At 57.5% G+C, this 22,719-nt stretch overlaps 1 protein-coding gene across 4 annotated transcripts in view; it reads right to left on the bottom strand.

Annotated features, from left to right (window-relative positions):
* KIF21B (kinesin family member 21B) overlaps window positions 1–19,018 on the bottom strand; it is a gene marked incomplete at both ends in the record, with an annotated part of 47,615 nt that extends 28,597 nt beyond the window's left edge. For all 4 annotated transcript variants that reach the window (XM_080824442.1, XM_080824441.1, XM_080824440.1 and 1 more), the window contains 8 exons: window positions 637–832; window positions 1,336–1,451; window positions 1,786–1,953; window positions 2,310–2,444; window positions 2,528–2,677; window positions 4,755–4,937; window positions 5,259–5,481; window positions 18,978–19,018. In XM_080824442.1, coding sequence (XP_080680568.1) covers window positions 637–832; window positions 1,336–1,451; window positions 1,786–1,953; window positions 2,310–2,444; window positions 2,528–2,677; window positions 4,755–4,937; window positions 5,259–5,481; window positions 18,978–19,018 — 1,212 coding nt within the window. The remainder of the gene's footprint in view (window positions 1–636; window positions 833–1,335; window positions 1,452–1,785; window positions 1,954–2,309; window positions 2,445–2,527; window positions 2,678–4,754; window positions 4,938–5,258; window positions 5,482–18,977) is intronic.
* Window positions 19,019–22,719: the final 3,701 nt, after the last annotated feature.

Here is a 22,719-nt window from a genome sequence, read left to right as displayed (position 1 = left end):
AACAAAGGGCAAGCCAAACCAAAACCCGTTTGTATACCAGATTCATACCCTGGGCGACCAGCAGCCATTGACTCCTGCCTTAGTCATATGGAATTAGACACTTCCCCAGAAGCACCTGTTTTTCCCATCTTTGTTCCCAGGCGCATGGAGTGTTTGCACCCTAGAATTCCTGCCCCACTTGCTTTTGATGCTATCTCATTCATTTTTCAAAATCTATACAAAAGGCCCCCTCCTTTGTGAGGTCTCCCCTGACAGAGCACCTGAGTGAAGAGGGCCAGCTCTTTCCTCTGCCCTGCCCCCAGACACACTGGATGACTCATGTGGTCCCCATTGATTATTCTGATTCTGCACCCCAGCCTAGGAATCTCATCTGGTCCAACGCAGCATACTCAGTGGACATGAAAACACCAGGCAGGGCATTTGTCCTCTGCATCAGAGCTAAGGAACAGCTGAGTGCCCTCCTTTCCTCTTAGGGTGCTAAAACCCCGGGGGCTCTGACTGTGCTCAATTCACTCAGGTGAGCCCCCCATCATGGCCAACACATGGCCAATATGCAAGAAGCAGCGAATTGCGGGGGGGGGGGAAGTGGGGGGGCACTGAAGAACTGGGGCCCACCATGCCTGGGACCATGCTCACCGCCTTATACTCCATCAGCTCCATCTGCAGGCGAGCAATCTCAGCCCGCAGGGCACTGATCTGCTGGCTCGTCTTGTCCTGGTTCACCACCACCTTGTTCTTGATGTTGCGGGCCCGGTTGGCATACTTGAGTGTGTTGAGCGTCTCCATGAAGTCCCGGTCTGAGGGGCTCACACAGGCAATCATGATGGTCTGGCTGGAGGGGTGCAGTAGGAGAGTGAGGTGCGAGGAGCTCAGCCCAGCCCCCAGAAGCATTACTCCAGGGTACAGCTCCTGCTCCCAACCCATTCCCATACTGCCTTAATGCCCTAAGGACCTGGGCATTCACCAGGGCAAGCACCTGGGACGTGGGACTGTGGACCACCTGGCCACGGGGTTCCTTCCAACTGCGGTAACCCACAGTGAAGGCAGCTGGCAGTGTGATACGTCCCTGCTGGTCACAGCTCTGTATTTTCTTAGTGGCTTCCATCCATTACCTCATTTGGAGTCTATCACTTCAAGACTATCTCTCCCTGCTGTGCAGACAGGGAAACTGAGTCTGACCATACTAGCCAAAGGTCATACGGCATCTCAAGGCTCCTGTCTCCCAAGCCCACAGCCTGCAGTAGGAAGGCCTCCTCTTCCACAAGGCCCTCATCAGGACTTTCCAGCAGGGTCCCGCCTCCCCTGCCCCTTCCCTGGATGTTGGCTGTAGGGTACCTGTTGCCCCCCAGTGAGTCCTGGAGGAGCCGAGTGAGCTTCGAGTCCCTGTATGGCACGTGCACCACCTTCTTGCTCTGGTCTCCCAAGGCGCTGATCACATTGCCCAAGGCCAGCTGTGAGAGACAGACCCTGGCACTTGAGAGACACGCAGGGACAGGGGGAGTGGACACAGGACAGCCCCCGAGCCATCTTTACCTGCCTTGATGACCCAGCAGCCCTCAAGCTCACTGAGAGGGTTTATGTGCAGATGTGATCGTTTGAGAAGTCAAGAGGTTGGGGGCAAGGGGGAGGATAGAGGACCAAATGCCTAATAATAGGGATATATGGGTGCCCTGGCTAGCAGCCAGCAAGAGGCATAGGGAGGACAGGGCAGCCGTGGGCCTGGAGGGTCTGGAAAGGGTCTGAGCTGTTCAGGCCGCCAGGGCTGGTGACCTGCCGAGTGCCTACCAGGCCACAGTTGATGGAGATGCCCTCCTTCGCCCGCTCGCCAGTGGCCCCCGTCCGCTTCAGCCGCTCTGAGCCGGCCAGGTCCACAAAGTGAAACTTAGCAGTGAGCGTCTCATACTCACTGGTGGGAGCGGTGCCCTCAGGAAGTCCGGTCACCACCTCGTTCACCTGCAGCAGAAGTTGGCAGCTGATGTACTTGGCCCTCACCTGGCCTTGCGGCTCCTCTGCTCTCAGTCCTGGTCCCTCAGGAATGCCGTCTGGGGGGATTCGGGGCTGAGAGGGCAGGCTGCCTCCCCCTCCCTGGCATGTGACAGCATCTGACAGTGTACACAGTACTTGCACATGCCCGATTCTCATGCAAGCCTCACAACCATAGGGGTATGGTTACCGGCCCACAAGGGGCCGAAGCAAACCCCAACCCCCGATTTGCTAGCTTCAGATCCATGGCCCCCTCCTCTTCTTGTCCCCCTCTGAGAAGCCCCCCAACCACTACACCAGCTCCCGAGCCTCCATGGGCTCCTTACAGGGTCCGGCTGGGTGCACACGCGCATCTGGCACACATGGATGGTGAAGATGGCATGTGAGCGGGAGCTCTGCACATTCATCTGGGTGCTGGCCGTGGTGCGGGACAGGGCTCCCTGCTTTAGGCACTGGATCAGCTGTGGAAGGGGGCACAAGTGAGGGCGTGAGCTGAGCCTTGGAGCTGGGCCCTGCCTGGCCTGGACCTCCAGTGGGTGCTCACCTCCTCTTGGGAGTTGATGAGGCGGGAAGTGACACCCGTGGTGTAGATGCCACCATTCCCATCCTCATGAATCTTGATGTTGGACCTGCGGTGGCGGGCATCAGGGTCACGGGTGCTGTCAAACAGGTCAAGGATCTCCTCATTGTAGAGCTGTGCAGGGGCAAAAATGGCTGCTGGGTGCATGTGACACGTAGCGCAGGGCCTCCAAGGGGGCTTTCCCAGGTTTATAAACAAGCTCTGTTTTGCAGACGTGGAAAGTGAGGCTCTGGGAAACGAACTTGCAGACCCTGGTCCCCTTGGGGGGCAGCTGGGTCCTGGGCCGAACTATAGTGAGGTTATGTTTCCACTCCCTCCCCAAAGAACCAGCATTCAGCAGCTTTTGGTCTTGTCAGGGGACTAAGGACCTAAAGGGACAAGGGGACTCAGGTCCTAGATGTAGATGAGGAAGATAGGACCATAAATCAATCAGGCAGATTCTATTATGCTTTTTGCTAGGCTGGGAAAGGGGGTGGGGACATGTCTTTGGATGAGGGAGGGGACAAGCTGAGCCCAGTAGAGACCATGTCTCGATCCTGATGGTCCCTGGGGGTTGAGGTGAGGACAATCTCCCAGTAGGGGAGCAATGTGGGCACTGAGAGCATGCCACTGGGGCCTGGTATCCTGGGGAAAGTCTGGAGAGATCACTTGGATGAGGGGGGAGGTGGCTTGGCCAGGAGTAGTCACCTTATTTCACATGGCCTCAGCCTTGGAGATTCCTGTGTGGAATCACCGGCAGGGACAGCTTCACCTGCTGAAGGGCTGGGATACTCCCCAGGCAGAGAGCAGAGAGCAGAGGCTCGGGAGTGGGGAAAAGGGACTGGGCAGCTTGGTCAGCGGCCAGCAGAATCCTGTGGGGGAGGGGCGGGCTGCAGCCCTCCGACATCCGACATCCGAGGCTTTGATGCCTCAAAGGGACAGAAATACTCCACCGGAAGGGGAAGGGGAAACGGAAGGGACTGGTGCAGATGTGGGTGCCATGGTGTCTGTCTGTCTGTTGAGACAGACGCACCGGCATGATTTAACCCCTTGTGATTCACCCTTCGGCATGAGTTTTCTAGGCACTGCCCTACTTTTTGGGGATCCCCATGGCAACAGGATAGAGAAAAGAAGAAAACAAAAGGATGGAAAAGCTTATAGAGATACACAGCAGACGGGCACATGGGCGCGCGCGTGTGTGCACACACACACACACACACACACACACAGGATGTCACTTTATCAGAAGCAAAAGTCCAGGAGGACAAGGAAAAACTCTCCAGTCTGAAATACAGGGTCCCCTAAGGGGAAAGAAGCCCCTCTGAGTGCCCAGGAAGGAGTCATAGTGGGGCAGTGGGCAGGGTGGGCCATGGAAGCCCTAGAGAGGGCTGGAGCCACACCTCTCCCTCGGAGTACAACCTGGGTACAGTCAGAGCTCAGGACAGTCCCACACCCAGCAAATGGCCCAGAACCAGGGGAGTCACTGGGTTGGGGTTTCAGATGCTGAGAACTGAAGCCACCTGGTTCAAGTGTCCTAAAGGAGGAACCTGGTCAAGTCAGGCACTCATGAGAAGTAGCCAGGAAAACCTGCTTTCTTAGAGACCTTTTTGAGAGGCCCCGTGATAGGCCAAAGACTCCTCCCTCTACCCCCAAAGTCCCCAGATGTCAAAAGCCTGGCCTTGGCACAAAGACATTCTCCCAGAGAGAGGCAGGACCAGTTGCTTTCTGGAGGACCTCCCTGCCCTGAGGTCAGAGAAGACTCCGAGGGTCAGTAAGGACCTCATCCAGAAAGGGGTAGGGCAGGCTGCTCTGAGGCAAACTGGCCGAGGCCAGAAGGAGGGGCAGGAACCAGGCATGTGCTTCTGTGCCATTCTCACAACACCTGGAAGGAAATAGACATTACAGCCATCGAGCAGTGGCCTGAGGACAGACAGCTAATAAGTGTCAGAGGTGAGAGTCAGTCAGGGTTTGAAGAGATCTAGACGGTTCTCAGTAACTCAAGCCCCCTCTGCCACAGGAAGCCTCCTCAGAGTGTCCCACTCAGAGGTCTTCTAGCTCTTGCTTGGGTATTTCCAGCAGCAGGATACTCAGCAGCTGGAGAAGTTGCCAGGGCTCTCCTAGGCTCATTCCACTATCCTGGGGGTAAGCCCAACCTCCATGGTCTTGCTGTCCCCCAAATCTCCCTCCTGTCCCCACCACAAGGCCACAGTACCTCCAGGAACTGAGCGCTGACTTTGAACTCAGGCCCGGCCACACCCTGCTCCTGCGCCCGCCGCTTGCGCTCAGCAATGCCCCCAAAGAGGTGTGCTATGGCCCTTGGAATGATGCCTTGCTCCTCCTCCGATGTCACTGTGTCGAAGCCGGTGCCCATCGTGTATGTCTTCCCGGCCCCTGTCTGCATCGGCAAGGATGGAAGGAGGGGGTCAGCACCCTTGGGGGGCCACCAGCAAGCCTGGGACCCCAGGCCAGGTGGACTTCCCTTACCATGTACCTCCCCTCCAAGGTCCCCCACCCTTTCTGGTCTCAAAGCCACACCCTGGGGGAGTCTCCTCGGGGGACAGCCTTCCTCCGATAACTAGCAGCGTGACACACGCCGGGACAACAGACAGAACCGCGGCTCCATCTCAACTGGTCTGAAAGGAGACGGGGCGCTCTCTCCCACCAGCTGGGGAGACAAGGGTTGGAGGGGCCCCCTGTGGGAGCGGAGGCGGCTTACCTGCCCATAGGCCAGCACTGTGGCATTGTAGCCCTCGAAGCAGCCCTCGATGAGCTTGCTCACACAGGTCGAATAGATCTGTTCCTGCCAGGTGTCCAGGTCGAAGACAAAGTCATAGGTGAAGGCCTTGTCCTTCCCCAGAAGGACCTGGGGCTCCCCGGGGGTGACAGAGGTACAGATGTGACAGCCCTCAATCTTCTCCTTTGACAGCTGGGGCCGAATCCTGCCCGGCGAAGGGGAGAGCCCTGGGTCAGACCCGGCCAGCCGGGGACCGCTGCAGCCCTCCACCCTCACGCTGCCTGCCAAGCTTCCACTTCCCCAGGCCCCGGCCAGCCCCCACAAGCTGGAGAGAAGGAAGGAAGCTTAGGAGCCTCCCCAGAGGACAAAGGCAACTTTTGTAACAATATAATAATAATAAGAGTAAGACTAACATCTACTCCACCCAAACGTTTACTGAGTTGCTAACATTTTTCAAGAGCTCTATGTATGGGGGATCTGGGTTAAAGTATTTTACATAAAGGAATTCATGTATTCTCCACTATAAATCTGTGAGGTACATATTATTTGCCCAGTTTTACAGATGAGAGAATGGAGGCTGACAGAGTTTAAGTGACTTGCCCAAGATTGTACCGGGGGGCATGACAGAACCCACCCACCCCCCCGTCTGACGTCAGAGCGCCCCACACACCTGATTGAATGGAGAGCCCTAGAAATCAGTGTCCCAAAGATCAGGAAGAGAGGACAGCTTGCCCCCTTCTGGGAGGTAAGGCTCAACACCAGGGTGGGGACAGGAGGGATAGGCCTGGTTGCCCCTGCCCCCCCCAGTACTGAATTAAAGAGCAGACCACAGCTTCTGCCAAGGCCTACAGGGGCAGCAAGAGTCCTCCAGCTGCGGAGCCCCCTCTCAGATGCCAGAGCCTGGCAGAATATTCTCAGGCACCAGCTCTCTTTCCTCTCCAGGAGCCAAGGGGGCCAGACCAGGTCAAGCCAAAAGTCAGCCGAGAAGGGCGGGGACCGCGACGAGGGACACAAGGTCGGCCACGGGAGGGGCCCAACCCCAGCTCCCGGGGGGCTCCCTTACAAGAGGAAGGAAAGTGGCACCAGGGCTGAGTGGGAGCCGGCCATAGATAGGGCTATCTCCATCCAGCCACCTCTTCTCCCTCTTCTAAGCAGCCATTGCCATGACAAGGTCCCCATGGCAACCAAGTGTGAGCCAGTGAGCATGCGCCTTAGGGACAGGCAGAAAAGCACTTTCCAAATGCCTAAAGTAAAAGGGGGGGGGGGCACTAGGCGCTAATGCTCATGGGCTCACACAAGCCAGCCCTATCAGCCAGGCACTCACAATGAGCTGCTTGTCAGGCTCCCTTTCCCAAAGCCAACATTTACCAAGAGAAGAAAAGAGTGAGAGGGCCAGGCCAGCATGCATCCAGGGCCGAGGGGGACCTCACCACAGAGCAAGGGCCATCAAGTCGCCATCCTGTCCCTGTCTGGGGCTGCCCCAGCCCCCAAGGCCCACTCAGAGCTTCAGGCCAGGAGAGGTTTGCCTGCACTTTGCTACGAGAGGGCCAAAGGGGACTGAGAAGGGGGGTAAGTCCCAGGGGAGCGTGTGGGGGGAGTTGGCGGCACCAGGCCAAGTCCACACCATAGATGGTAGTCTGGGTTTTCTTCACAAGTGTTTTCCCTTAGGTGTCAACGGGTCCTCACAGGTCAGTGGCTCTCTCTCTTTGAGGCTGACAGGAATGGAGGGTCACCACCTTCATCCACACTATCCAGCTGTTCTGGATCAAGTTGAGATTAGAATGCAGCTTCTCGGTGTCCCCCTGAACTGGTTTCTGACTGGGAAGGGAGCAGCTGATTCTTGCTCATCCGCTCTAGAACCTACAGACCAGAAACTTGACTCACCAGTAAGAGGTCTGGGCCAGCAGTTCTCCTACCTCGACCTCTAATAGTGGCAACTGACACAAATTCGCACTCACTACATACCCGGGGGTGTCTAAGAGCTGACATATACTAACTCTTGATCCTCAAGAGAACACCTGTGGTGAATACTACGATCCCGGTTTGTAGGGGAGGAAATGAGACAGTGCCCAGCCAGTCATAGATGGTAAGGGGCAGAGCGGGACTCCAACAGCGTGTGTACGCGACCTCTCTGCTAAGTCTATGCTACTGTTTCAGTAAGGGCAGAGCTCAGGGGGCCTGGGGGAAAGAATGGCTCACAGACACAGGGAGACAGCAGGCACCAACTCCAGAGGGGGGTGTGGCCCTGCACACAAGGTGCCAGGTAGGAAGCTGGAGCTCTGGTCCTCGGAGCCGGCTCTGCCCCCAGGCCTCCAGGACCCAGGACCAAATACTCACTGCCGGGGGCGTCCAGGTGCTCCCAGGTGAACCAAGAGTCTGGCCAGGGAAGGCTCTGAGGAGCTTCCGGCATTGCTGGCCAGCACCAACTCCGGAAGACACCCTCCCTACCATGTGGGCTGCTTGTGATAGGATTTCTGGATCCAATTCAAATACCATTTAATTACCCCAGGCAGATGGCAGTGCTGGTGATTGGAGGAAATCAAATCAAGATCCCTGGAGACAGTGGGAGCAGGGGAGGGGGAGCAGCAGCCCTGCCTGGCAGAGTCCGTCCGTGAGAGGGGCTGCTTCTCCTGCAACAGCCAGCCCCAAGAACACGGGGGAACCCATCTGCCAGGAGCAAGAGAGCAGGCAGGAGAGCAGTCTGGGAAGGAGGATGGAGAAGAGGGGCTCCAGCGATTTAGGGTCCGGGAATTGTGCAGTCAGTCAGGCATTCACCCCGGGGCCCTCATCCTGGGGCGTGAGGCCCAGCACATCTTGTGGCAGGGGTCCTCCGTGGGCGGAGAGAGCCAGCCCGCCCACCCCACGCTGGCCCACACAAAGCACCAGGGTGCTTACTCAGAGAGAAGGGTACCCACTGGGAGACAGAGGACTTGGGCTCAGCTAAGAGTCACTAATTCCCAAAGCAGCTGACGGGATGAGGGAGAGTGTGAGTCCCAGGAATGGGACTTAAATGAGTAACTGGAGGTTACTGGAGGTAGAAGAAAAAGAGAATTAAGATTTTATGTGTGCTTTCCATGGGCTAGCTGGGCCAGGCACCTGTCATAGACTAACTCACTTAAGTGAGTTAAGTTAACTTAAGTTAGCAGTGAGTTAGGGCTTTCGATGCCCATTTTTCAGAGAGGAAAGCTGAGGCTTGAAGTGGTTAAAGTCATACACACACAGTAAATTCCATGAAGGGGGGCATCCATTCCTGGTCTGCCTATGAAACCTACAGGCTCTTCTGCTTCTCCAGCTACCTCCTGCCCGGGACACTCTCCATCCCCACATCGACAGATAAGCTTCCTCCCACAGAACCACCGCCGGAGCCAGGGAGGCACTCTGGAAGGAATCCTGCTCTATCCGCTCAGGGTCTGCCATCCAGCAGGGGCAGACAGTGTGCCCTGGGGCTCACTCCACCACACCCTGCCCAGCAGAGCATTCAAACCCGCACTCCACAGGTAGGAGACCAGAGGGCTGGGAGATCAAGTCCCGGGTCCTGGACAAGCCTCTGCCCCACCCTCTTCTTGTTGAGGAGCTGCCGTATCCTCCTAAGTCATCTTAGGAGGTCACCTAGATGATCTCTTTCCAGTTTTAACTTTCTAAGAATTCCATCACCTTCCCCTCCAGCAGCTTCCTCTCCTGGCCCCACTTTGGGTGAGGTCACTTCTGTGGGCTGCCCTCAAAGTAGCCGGGGCCTCAGCCAGCCCCACTCCATCCCAGATAAGGGGATATGGGGAAGGTGGCTGCTTCCCTTTAGAGCAGGGTGGCAGGGATGGGAGCCACTACAGCCCTATCCTTCCTGGGGGCATGGTGGGGGGCAGAGGCGTCAGGGTTGGAAACCAGTTTCTAGGGTCTTGCAAATAAACCACAGACCCCAGGAGCCATGGACCAGACCCAGGACTACAACGAGGTGAGGTATTTGCCACAAGTGCAAAACTTCCCGGGGTACAAAGACACTCAGTAATCAAGATAAATTATAATTTAATGCAATATTGGAAAAACTCAAATCGGCAACCTGTGGCCCCACGGGCCAGCTCGACCACACATCCAGTATCATTTCTGTTCAGGGACCTCCAGAATCTCACCCCAAGCCTCACGCCTGCAAAGCCACCCTCCGTCTCTTCGGCCGGGAGCGAAGGGGGCGGGCCGTCCAGCCCCGCGCAGAAAGGCTCCCGGAATCTCCCTGAACAGAGCCCGGTCTATTTGCCACTTGGCAACCCGCAGCCCGAGCGGCGGTGGGAGCGGGCGCGAGAGCGAGGAGAAAGGGTCCAGGGCTTTTCAGAGGCAGGATCTGGCACGGGCGCGTGGCCGCTGAGCTTCCTCTGCCCACAATTGAGCGGGAGCTGGTGTGATGTGGGTATTTTCCTATCCCTCCCCCACCGCCGGAGAAGCGGGCACCCGGGCCGAGGGACACGCAGGCGGCTCGGCCCGACCCCCCACCCGTCGGTGCCCCGGCGGCGGCGGGACAAAGGCCGCGAACCCGAGCCGGGCGCTGCGGGAAGAGCTGAGCTCAGCGCTTCCACAGCTCTTTGGGAAGCCAGGAGGACGGGGCGGAAGGGGAGGACAGAGCAGACCGGGAGGAGGCAGGCCCTGCGGGACGCTGAAGGTCTGCCAAGGAGAACAACTCCCTCTGCGAGGGTAACGTGCCCAGAGCCCCAAACCCTACCCGCGCCGCGGCGGGATGGAGGGCGGGGGACGGAGGAGGATGGGGCTAGCTCCCTCACCCCCGCCCCCTCCTCAGTGACGTCACAGAAAGCCGGCCAATCACTACCCCCGAGGGGCTCCGCTCAATGACCTTGGGCTCCTAGGAGTTGGTTCAGCGTCTCAGGTGAAGTTAGTGCCACCCAATCAGCCGGCTAGGGCCCCTCCCGGGGCTCTTGAGTTGCCCCCCAATTAGTTAGGAACTCCTGGAGCTCTAAGGGTGCAACCCCAGCCCTTTCCTCTTTGAAGAGTTTTGTCACTGAGAGGTCACAAGCTGTGATATTAAAATAATGGTATCATTATACCCAAGAACTGTTCCAGAGGTCTGTGATTCCTGACGCCTTTCTTTGCTAGCACCTGGAACCCCTTTACATCTCTGCTTACTCAACTTCCCCATTTAGTAAGTTCCCACACATACAGAACAAGATTGCCTTTTTGCTAGACTCTGTGCCTACGAAACTTTGCACGCTACATCATTACACAAATCATTTCATTCTAATGGGGGTGTTTTTGTTCCTAGTTTACAAAGGAGAGTTCAGAGGAAATTAACTGGGCTCAAGGTCACATAGGTAATAAATAAGAACGTCTTCTAGGAAGACTACCTCTACTAGCCATCAGCCCTAAAGATTCAATCCGGGAGAGCTGGAGAGAACTAGCATGCACAGCTGCCCACTTGTGAGTAATCTGCACTTTGGGGACTTCCAGGCTGGGAGACAACCTCTTACCAGGCTCTCCCTCAAAGGCTTTGAGAAGAACCAGGAACTTAGGCTGGAATCACCCCTCCAATGGCCAAAAACACCACCATAACCAGCCCCTTTGGAAGAAGCCGGGGGGGGGGGGCGGGTAAAAAGCCTCTCTGCCCTTTTCTCCTACAGGACCCTTGATACCTTTCTGGAATGCCGAAAAGGAGCCCCCACAGGCTAGTGTAACGGCCCCAAGGAGAAACAGAGAAATGAGGAAGTTCATCCCCTCCCTGGTCCCTAAGTATGCTGCCCCCAAACCTGAGGTTGGCCAGATTCCATGACCTTCCTTCTGCCCAACCCCAGGTGGTTTGCCTGGCTCCAGCTCCCCAGGCTCCACTGGAGCTGAGCTGTTGTGCACAAGTGGGGGTGGGCAGAGGAGCAGGGGACACAGAGAGGAGCGCCATGACCTCCAGTCTGCCTGGCACACTGAGTCACTGAGCCACACTGTGACCTGCCAGGGACCAGCTCTTCCTCATCAGTGACAGATCAAAGGGGAACTCAGCTACAGCAGGAGGGATTTAGATAAGCCAGCAAAAAGAACTTCCTGCCTGCAAAGCTCACTAAGCTGGGGGCAAGGGGAGCCTGGGATTCTTGGGAATCTTTTTCCCGAGAGATCACAGTCACCAATACCATTCTTGCTTCTTCTGTGCTTTTTCCACCCCTGATCAGGAGAACACCTAACACGTTTTGAGAACCTATGTGTCAAGCTCATTTGCATACAGGAACACATGTAATGGGTTAGGACAGCCCTGGGGAGCAAGGGGCATTCGCCTCATTTTACCGAGGCTGGGAAAGGTGAAATTTCACCAGCCCAAAGTCACGCCATTCGTAATGGTGGAAATGAAACGCAAGCCAAGCCTGCCCCTGCCCAATCCGGCTGCCTCCACTGAGCAGCCCCGCACCAGGGCAGGAGGGAGGTTGCACTGGGGAAAAATGATCCCCTCGGAGAATCCCTGGACTGATCCTACCGACAGCTGCCAGCAGCGCCACGAGCACTCTGTTGGGAAAGCATTTCCCCCGTTTTGTAGAATTGAGAGCGGAGGCCCAGAGCGTGGAGAAGCATGGAGCCAAGAGCCCAGGAGGCTGCTTGCCTGCCAGAGGAAGGCAACTCTCCCCAGCAGCAGAAAGAGGGCGTCTACACCCCCACTCTAATGAGCATCCTCTCCTCCTCCTCCCCACTGGCAGCCTGCCAGCTCTGGGGAAGGCGGCTGGAAGCAAAATCCCGGCTCTCTCAGGGGAGTCTGGCTCCCAGACACCCGGGGCCTTTTAGCTGACTTCGCCCAGAGAAGGCATCTTCCCAGAGAGGCTACTCCTCTCTAGTGGGGAGAACCAGTGTGGGGCACTGGCTCTTTTAGCTGCAGGGATACAGTGGGGAGACACCGGAGCCCTGGGGTAGCCAGAGTCTTGTCGCCCTGTCACTGGACCTTCTCCTGGCCTCTAAGACACTCCCCCCAGCACAGTCCTCCTGAGACTGCCCTCAGGGAAAAGACCCCCAAACAAGGAGGCTTTGTATTGTGGGGTCGAAAAGCATGGGTTTATGAGGCCCTAGCAGATCTGGTGAAATGGGTCTGTCAACCCCCTGTGCTTGACTTCTGCCCCCAAACACGTTCTCAAGTGCACAGGGCAAGGGTGCGGACACTCCAAGACAATGCCTTGGGGTGTCGATTCAGGGCACCTGGGGTTCAGCCCCCACTCCTTCCTCAGATGCCCTTGACCTTCTCTTTCAGTTTATCCAAGTCGTGGCCACTAGCTTCTGCGTCACAACCAGGGACAGGCAGTCCGCCAGCGGAGGGAACCTGGGGTAGAGTCTTCTTCATGGCCCCTAGGGTATCACGATCTCAGCTGTGCCCCCACGACACCCCCTGAGAGGTACAGGCACAGGAGGAAGCAGGCCCAGCAGAGTAGGGTGAGGGGTCAGAGGCTGGGGAGCAGAGCTAGGAGAAGCTGAGGGACGGGGCCAGGCCCCGTCTGAAACTGGAGAGACAGGCCAGCCCGGCTGCGAGCAGTAGCTAGGAGCTGCCTGAGCCACTGGTCTGACTCCTGTGGGTCTGACTCCTGGGCTGCAGGGGCCCGGGGAGAGGGGCGAGCCTGACTCGGGGAAGCTCCGCTCAGCTGCGTTCCAGCTTGGCTCTCTGGTCCCACTCCCTTCTCGGGGCATCTGGCAGGGGTTTCCCATGACCTCCCAGGAGACCGGAGACTCTGCAGAGTGGGGGCTGAGCAAGGAGCGCCCAGAGCCCAGAGCTGTAGTGGCATGTGCTTCATGTGGAGGACAGCTCAGTGGGAATGGGGCCCTGGGGACACTCCCCTGCTGAGGAATGCAGAGCAACAGGCGGCTGGCCTCTAAGCAGCTGGCTAGGGAGGGTGGCGAGCCTCTCCCCCAGCACCCTGGCCCTGGTCCTCGGTCCTCAGTTCTTAGTTCCCACTCCCAGGCTCTCCTTAAGGCACCTTAACTCCAGGGTCAGGCAGGACCAGCCAGCCTAGAGAGATGACAAGTGGCCTCCACCACTGCTCTGATCGTGGACTTCCACCGCACAAGGCAGAGGGAGAGGGACTCAGGTGTCTGGGGCCAGGGGACCACGCACTGCCTCCCTTCCACACCCAGAGCAGCCAGAGGTAAAAAGGGAGTATTTCAGGGCTCAGGACACTGCCACCCACAGGTCCCCCACCGGCCATGGGGCTTCACAGCCCTTCCCACAGAACTCCACCACCCCCAGCCCATAGGGATGGAAGGGTAGCTCTCTGGAGCCGAGGCCGACCAGCCCCAGCCTGGCTCCCCTCCCAGGGCGCGGAAGCCTCCTCTTCTCCCCAGCCCAGCGGCCTCTTTGTACCCCTCCAGCTTTCCACAACGGGCAGCCATGTCTAGAGGGTAAAATGAGAGTCGAGGAGACCCAGAACACCCGGGGCTCTGCCCTGTGACTGGTGTGGGGGCTTGTAGGGATAGCAAGAGGAGGCTGGGCTGCCCCCAGAATTTCCTTTCCTAGAAAGTGGCAAGACGGGACTCAGGCAGGAAAATCAATTCCAGGAGCAGCAGCATGGAGCTAAGGAAAGAGATAACAGGCGGACTTCTACCCAGTGGCAAGGGAGAAGTTCCCCAAACACAAGAGTGAACAGCATGGCTGGGTGGGGGGAACAGGCAGCTCCATGCTAAGCAATCCCAGAAAAGGAAATTCAGACACGTTCCCCCATTGCAGAGCACTGGACGCCTTCCTAAGTACTTTTCCCGCATCGCCATTACGGCAACCAGTGCGGTGTGGCATATGGAGAAACTGAGGCAAAGACTCACAGCAAAGGGCTAATTAAAGCAGTAACGGGAGGTGGTTGACAGCGGTCTGAGGAGCAGGTGCCTGGAGGGAGAGTGCCCTGGGTTCTGATCCAAACTTCTCCATTTACTGGCTGTGAGTGTTTGCTCATCCATACAATGGGAACAACATCCGTTAGCTGGTGGGGCTCCAGTGGGGTAGGGTAGGGTGGAACGGGGCAGTGTAGGCATGCTGCCTGGCACAGGGCAAGTGTTCAAGAAGTCACAGTGCTTAGTGACCTCCAAGTTCAGTCTTCTTTCCATCCTGGGATGCTTTCTGCTATAAATAAGAGGAAGGAAGGAAGGGGATGGGATGGGAGGGGAAGGGAGGGAAAGAGAGGGGAAGGGAGGGAAGGAAGGAAGGAAGGAAGGAGAGGGGAGGGGAGGGATGGAGGGAGGGAAGAAGGAGTGGAGAGGAGAGGAGGGGAGGGGAGGGGAGGGAAGGAAGGAAGGAAGGAAGGGGATGGGATGGGAGGGGAAGGGAGGGGAAGGAGAGGAGGGGAGGGAAGGAAGGAAGGAAGGAAGGAAGGAAGGAAGGAAGGAAGGAAGGGGGAAAGGGAGGGAGAAAGGAGGGGAGGGAGGGGAAGGGAGGGAAGGAAGGAAGGAAGGGGAGGGGAAGGGAGGGAGGGAGGGAAGAAGGAGTGGAAGGGAGAGGAGAGGAGGCGAGGGAAGGAAGGAAGGAAGGAAGGGAGGAAGGAAGGATGGATGGAAGGAAGGAAACTCTTCCCTGTACCTAATCACTCACTGTAGCTCAAACCAGACAGACACTGCTTCGGCACACCGCAAGTCAGGGCTCACTTTTAAAACATTTTACACATCAACTCCTCGGGAGCCAACACTTTATGGGCTGTATCCCTTCAACTTCATCCACACCACCGCTCCTCACAAATGAACAAACGAGAACAAACCAGCTGCTCCCATTCTCCAGCTGGTAAATCGGAGGCCCAGCAGGACAAACAGAGAGGAAGCGCCATGACCCAGCCAATGGGTGAACTGCATTGGCCCCAGCCCTGCCCTTTGCCCCCAGAGCTGTAAGAGTAAGGGCCCCAGGCTCCTGTCACCCCCGCCACTTCCTCAGCCCCCGCCCAACCCCAGCCCCACTCTGAGGGTTTCAAAAGTGGAGATCCAATCAGCTTCAGGCTAGGCGGACAGGCTGGCTGGGTGGTGGAGGGGGGACGGTTTCCGGGGCCTGTGGTTACTACACTCCACTTCCTTGTGATGACATAAGCCCTATTTCTGCAGCAGGAGGCCACTGCTAAGATTCTCAGGTCTCCAGGCACAGGAGGTCCCATCTGGGCCTCGGTTTCCCGGATGGCAGCATGGGCCACCGTTGACATTGATCGGCCCCGGATGCCCTTGGGCTACTAGAGCAGAGGAGGGACTCTGAAGGCACCCATATACCACCCTCACACAGTCTTTTCTGTCTTCTCTGGTCTCCTTCTCCCAAGACACCAGTTCTTGGGATTCAAAATGTAGACAGACATTGACCAGGATTTCAGAGTAGCTGGAAGCTCCAGAAATAACTACAGCCAGAGAGCCCAAAGGAGGGAGTGCCGGAATATGACCTAACACCGTCCCCTGGGTCCCTGGCTGGTGCCCCTCCATCCCCTCCCAGCCCCTGCTCAACTCTGGAGTGTCCTCGGATGGATGTGGGACCTGTAGAGGGACCTCCCTGCCCCAGCCGAAGAAAGGAAGGAAGCTTAAGGAAACCAGGCAAAGATAATAGGGGTGTGGGGGATGTGAGGACCCAGGGAAGGCTCCTCTCATGGTGGGGGCTCAGAACTGGGGGCTTGAAAGGGTCTTAAAAAAATGTACCATGTGTCTTGGCTTCCTTCCCCAATTTCAACTTTGCCAACTTGCCTTTCTTAACAGCCACCCCTTCCCCTTCTCACCCCATTAGTTGGGCCTGTGTTGCAGCCTGGGGTCGGGCACAACTCAGCCTCTAAAGCTCCTTCCCCCTACCCACCACCCATCCCCAGGTAGAGAGAGGCTGGTTCCAGGTCAGCCTTGGGCCCAGGGAGCTGAGTCCCTATCTAGAGGGGATTAATGGATAAAGGGATCACAGGGCAGGCTGGAGAGGGGCTGGCCTGGGAATTTCCGTGCAAAGACAACTAGCTGGGGTTTAGGGCCAGATGGGCCAGACTTCAGGGAAGCCTGGGGTAGGGCTTTTAGGGTCTGTTCACACCGAGACCTTCTCCCTTTATCCCACAGCCCCAGGTTCTGAAAGTTTCCTCCCCTGGCTCTCCCCCAGCCCCAGCCTGCCCTGTGGAGATTTGCAGACAGACAGCTTTGATCCTCTTCCCAAGGAGATTATAGGGCCAAGAGCACTGGGCTGGCACTTCTCACCTAGTCTAGCAGTCCCCACCAGGACGTCCCCCCTTACACAGGCATGCATGTGCACACGCGTGCACACACACACACACACACCCCCCAAACAAAGTCCGTCTCATTCCTGGCCTCCCAGGAATTTGGCAAACCCAGGGTTTGCCATGTTATTCTCATGGGAGATCAGAAAACACTTCAGTTAGATATAAGAAAGGACTTCCAGGAAGTCAGAAAGCTGAGCCTGACACCGGGTTGGGCCCTTGGCCATTCCAAAGCCTGGGCCTTTCCCAGCAATGCTCTACTCCAATACCCCACTCCAGCCCGCCACCCAGTCCTTGAGGCAGTACAAGTGACTTCCAGAGGTGGGGATGGGGCGTCGATGGGGATCCAAAAGCATGGGTACTCCCCTACAGTCCTCTGTGGCACCATCTGCTCCTTGTCCCAGCCCCAGCCCTAGTCTGGTCCTGTCCTCAGCTCTTTGATTAGAAACTGGGTTCTGTCCAGGCATTGTCTGCCTTCCACGGCCGGCTGCCCATTGAGGTCTGGCATGTGCCAGGCTAGGTGCTCAGGCTGGAGTGGGAGGGGACAAGTGGGCTGGGCCCTCACCTTCCAGAAGCCCCTTCAAGTCTGGTGCTTTTGATGTTCAAATCTCCCCACCCCTCCATCCAAGATCAGCAACTGGAGGCAAGGAGTGGGGGCATCCGGACCCTGCTAGAGCAATCTGAGTGGGAAGTAGAGATGATACCCACTGCCCTCAAAGAACTGGGTGCAGTGGGCAGGCACAATCCCTTCCCTGGAAAGGGTCTCAGAAACCTTCTGTTGGTGGTGCTGGGAAGGCCACACCAGCTTCTCCTCACTGCTCTGCACAGAGTGCCAATTCCATGGGGCTTTCCCACACTTTACCATGCCCCAGTCTAGCCTGGGGGGGTGCTGACCGTGGTGGTAGTAGAGGGGGCTTTGTTTGGTTCGCTCCTATAAGACGGAGGCTAAAGGAAAACCCCCATGGGAGGAGCAAGCACCCTAAGTCCCTTCCTTCCCAGCCCTGGTTCACAGTGAGTGGGGCCAGGGCTTCATTTCCCTTTTATGATGCACTTGGACTCTCCCAGTCTGCTGCAGATGTCATATTTACATTTCTCACTCCCCCCACCCCCCACCACTTGTACCTCCCTCCCTCGACCTCCACAGGATCCTGCTGCAATGTCAGTCTAAGCTGCAGCCTGGCCCCGCCCCGGCCAGCCCACCAGGCACCTGCAGGGCTCCTCTTTGTCTCTCAGGCTGCTCAGGGCCAGCAAGGCTGTGTTCAAGTGTTGCTGAGGCTGCCTGATGCATGAGTGGGAGGCACCTCAGTCTCCCTTCCTTGACCCCTGAGCTGCGATCAGCCATCCTCTCAGCTCCTCTCTGGGCTCCAGAGGACGGGCCAGATGCCTGGCGGGGGGGCGGGGAGGGGGGCATCTGCCCTAGGGCAGGAGGGGAAAGCTCTGCCATAGTCATCTCTGGCCCTGTCTAGAGTGACTTCCATGAACTCTTGGTATCTGGGTCACCTACAACCCAGGGAATCCAGAGACCGGTGTCAGAGACCCACCCTAGCCCTGGACCCAATCCCCCCACGCCCAACATATAGGACTGGGGCAGAGATGGTTGTATTTCTCCACCGTTCCTGCCTTGGGGACCAGTCTCAGATTGACACTCTCCCAGCAACAGACCCCTCTGAAAGAGAAAACCCAAAACAAAACCAAGGAGAGGTGATGTGGTGTAACCGTCTCCACCCAACACAAAGGACACCTATGGATCAACTTTGCACAGATTTCCTGCTTGGCACCTCTGTGTGCCTCTCCAAATAGAAGCCCCCCAGCAATGTCCTCTCCCCACCTCAATTCTCTCAGGATGTCACTGCAAGTCCCAGATAAGTCCATGCACCACCCTACCTCCATTTTATCTGGGAACCCGAAGATGGGGTATCAGCGTCACACCCTCCTGCCCTCTCAGAGGTAGAACCTCAGATACACTGCTTTCTCCCTGCCCTAGCCCCATGTCCTCTTGGGACAGGGCCAGCACTCTCTCCAAAAGCCCTTGACTCCCCATGAAAGGCCAAGGCACCACCCCAGCCCTTCCATTCCTCCCTGCTCTCAGTCGATCTTTGTCTGCAGAACCGGTTACCAGGGCGGGTGTGCTGCCTTCCTAGCTGGACCAAGAGCACAGAACTAGACTGGGGTGGATGAAGGGAAAATCCCCCCCCCAATATCCCATATGAGACAGCAGCCCCAAGGGGAGGCGAAGAGGAAACACACAGACGCTCCGGCCTGGGCCAGGGCTGGGTGTGAAATACCGGATTTCCTTGTTTATTCGATTTTCTGATCATTAAGGGCTCCCAAGAGGGGCCCGAAATTACCACCCAAACAAAGCCACCTTCCAGCAGCCCGCGGGGCCGCCGATCTCCTGCGGCAGCCCGTCCAGCGCACGGTGCCCTCCTTCCCGGCCCATGCCGGCCCCTCCTCCCGGGGTGCGGGCTCCGGAGTGGCCCCCCGGCCCCACGCCCACGCGAGACAAAGCCAGAGCCCCTCCGCGCACACCCCCCGCCCCGCCACCGGTCCCTACCTGACGGCCACCTTGACGCAGCAGTCCCCCTGGCCGGCCATGGTCCTCCGGCTCTAGGGTCTGGGCGTGGATCAGGGGCGGGGGTCTGGGGGCCGATGCCCCAGGCAGCGGCAGCGGCTGCGGCTGCGGGAGGCGGGGACGCGGGCACTGCTGGCGAAGTCTGCCGCGGCGGCTGGAGGTGACATGCTAGCGGGCGGCAAGCCGAGGGGCTCACCCGCGGCCGGGGGAGGCCTCACGGGGCTTGGCCCGCGCGCCTCCTCGCGCCATCGGTCGGCGGCGCGCAGCTAGCTGACAGCCCGCGGCGCGACCCGCCGCTCCCCACGGCGCGGCACACGCGCGCACACACCTCCCACCCTCGCAGCCACCTCCCGCCGCAGCGCGAACAAAGGGGGCGGGGGCCGGCCCGGCCCAGGACCCGCCCCCCAGCCCCGCCGGGCCCGCGCCGGGCCCCGCCCCGCTCCTCAGTCACCAATCGAAAGCCCGAGGCAGCAGTAGGGGCGGGACTTGAGCCTTTAAAGGGACCTCTTGGCTCGCGTCCACCCGCTCGCTGGGGGGGTAGGCGCGATTGGAGGTTCTGGGAGGAGGAGGGCTCAGAAGCTGACCACGCCGGAGCCTCAGCCCCCCGGAGTTGCAGAATCTCAGCCTCGATGCGACCTCCGTTTCGTAACTGAGGACACTGGGACGCAGAGAGGGGAACTACCCAAGGTCATACAGATTTGGTGGCTAAGAAAGGGTAAGAACCCAGGTCTCCCAGGCGGAGTGTTTCACTTCAAACCATCGCACGGCGATTAGCGGTTTATATTTTGAAAGCGCCCCGAAAGCTTCCCTTCTAATTTATAATAGTGAATTTGTCAACTTTTATTGAAGGAAATTCTTGCTGGTGACTAAAATTCCCTCCACCTCCACGCTACAGCATTTTTTCCTTTTTTAAAAAAATTTTATTTATTTATTTGATAGAGAGATAGAGAGCACAAGAAGGCAGGGCAGCAGGCAGAGAGAGAGGGAGAAGCAGACTCCCCGCCATGCAGGGAGCCCGATGGGGGGCTCGATCACAGGACCCTGGGATCATGACCCAAGCCAAAGGCAGCCACTTAACTGACTGAGCCACCAAGGCACCCCCCACCCTACAGCATTTTAAAGTTCATTTTTTGGTTGATTCCTGGCCGGGCTCCTCAACCAAATGGACCCCTCCCTCTGCTCCACCAGGCGGTTCCACTGACCTTTGTGACCCACAAGATGACCCTTCTGAGCCTAGCTTGCAGTCTGTCTTGGCTGTGGGGGCAGAGGGTCAGTGTTGGAGGCCTGAACTGCTCCGGGAGACAAGGGAACAAAGGAGGCACTCAACTCCAGGCACCTGGGTAGAGGCTGGAGGGGAGAGGTGGGTGGGGAAGGGGATGGAGCAGTGCAGCTGCCTTTACAGGGGTATAAAGGACAAGGGGGGCCCTGGAGCCTTTAAGCACAGGGCAGACATGGAGAAGAACAGTGCTCTGAGAAGTCACAATTCCCTTTCCACTCCACCTACCCTCCCTCAGAGCCCAGACACCTTCTTCCTGCTCCCCCCTCCCCAACTCCCAACACTGGGGCCATTCACAGGGCCCTCACCAGCTGCCCTCCCTTCCCACACTTCAACCAGCTCCCTCCCCTGGAAGGAGCCCAAGGGGAGGACCCAGCTGCAGCTCCAGATGTGGATGATGCTCTCTGGGGTGGGGGGGGGGAGGGGAGTCAGACTCCAAGCCTCTTGCATCACCCTCCAGTGATGATGAAACTATGTCAGAGATTTTGGCAAGGGTGTGGGTTAGGGTCTGAGGATGTATCTCTTGGTGCCATTCTCCTCCCTTCCCTCCCCTACTCACCCGCACAGATAACTGCTCCATCCAGTAGTCCAGATCACTGTTAAAGTCAAACCAAAACAATGATAACTTCAAGGGCAAATTTCAAGGGCAAATCGCACCCCTCCCCCAACCTGATGGAAAACAGGGCACCACCAGCAGTGCCCCAAGGGTGGAGGAGAGAGAGGAGGCGCTGGTGGGATCCTGCATCTTTTATTAGCATTTGCACCTAGAGGAAGCTCTCTCTGGGGCCAGTCAGTAGTTCACCCCTCCTAGAGCAGCAGGCCCGCAGAGTGTTGAGTCAGATCCTGGACAGTCTCTCCCCACCTTCCCACCAAAATAAGAGGTGGGAGGTAGCTAACATTTATGGACCATCTATGAGAACCAGTTACTTTCTATGCATATTCTACTTTCATTCTCCTAACCTATGAGCTGGGCTTTATTAATATTATTCAATTTTGCAGAAGGGGTGAATGAGTTTCACCCAACATAAAAGTAACAGACCCAGGATTTGAACCCCTGTGTCTTGTTCCAGACTTCCCAGATCACCTCCAGGCAACTGCCCAGAGGGAAGGAAGCTGGGTTGACCCAGGCTTTCACTCCAGGTTTAGCCCTCCTGGATGATAGTGCTGCTTTTGCAAAGCTGCTCTCCCGCCCACCAGATCCTAGACGGCTCTGGGGCTCATCTCTGGTTTCCTGCCTCTAGGAGGTCCCCTCTGACTTCCTAGAGTAGGTGACCCTTCTGACTCATGGCTCCACTGCTGGGAAATGGCGCCAGAGCTGCTGCACCAACTACCCCTCCCCCACGCCCATCCCTCCAGGCTGAAGGATGTCAGGCCTGAAGGAGCAGGGAGGCACATCGGCCTGGAAACTCAGGTCACCTCAGCAGCTCCTTCCTGGACCACCAGGGAGCAGAGGGCATCTAGATGACCAGACCCAGACTCCTGGGTGCTGCTGCCCAGAGGTGAGGAGGGAAACCGGGCACAGAGGTCAGAGGGGGATCCCAGTGGCAGGAAGCGACTTAAACTGTAACTTGGGGAGATTTAGATTAGATGGGTTAAGGGAGGCCAGGGACAATCCCTGCCCTCCTCAGTCTCTCTGCAGTTTCAGCTCAGCCTGTGCTTCCTCTCTCTGGTTGGTTCCCACCCCCACCCTTTCCCACTGCTTCTCCCTCCTCCCAGCTGCTCTCCTTTCCTTCCCTAACCCTGAAGTTTCTCAAAGAGCTCCCTATATGCATATCTCCCCCAACCCCCACCCCTTTCCTCTCCGCCTGACAGAAACAAGCGCACACACATACACACTATCCCGGGTTTGGCCCTGAATCCCCTATTTGGACTGGGGTTTGAGCCCCAGTTCTCGTCCTGAGCTGAGGCCTTTCCCCACCGGGTGTCTAGGAGCTTCCATCATTTCTCTTGACAGGAGCTGTAGGCGTCTGGGCAGATGGGAACGTGGGGGAGCTGAGGAGGACCCTCTCCGAGGCAGGAAGCTCCCACTCCTGTAGTTAAAATACTCCAGCAGCAACTTGAGGAAGCCATCTGGCCCAGATCTCTCAGGCACGGCCTAGCTCTCAACAGCAACCCTACAGTAACAAATCATTATACCTAAGAGATACCCTTAGCTCTAGAAATGTCTCCAGAGGTGGCCTGAACTTGAGTCCTGTTCCCTTTTATCTTCTTTAAGATTAGCACCAGGCATTGGCATTTGCAGAAACCGAGCATTGTCCTAAAGGACTGGGGTGCAGAGTACAGAGTTCTGGACTTCCAGGCCTAACTGCCAGCCCCACCCCAGCAGCCGTCCTTGGTTCCACGGGAGAAGGGGCATGAGCCCATCCTTCCAGTCCAGCCACACCGACCAGTGCGACCTGGACAGAGAGCACAGCTCCACCTGCCAACAGGAGCTCAGAACCCCAGAGA

The sequence above is a fragment of the Martes martes genome (genome assembly GCF_963455335.1).
Source record: "Martes martes genome assembly, chromosome: 15".
Taxonomy (NCBI): domain Eukaryota; kingdom Metazoa; phylum Chordata; class Mammalia; order Carnivora; family Mustelidae; genus Martes; species Martes martes.
This window is presented reverse-complemented; position numbering and strand designations above follow the sequence as displayed.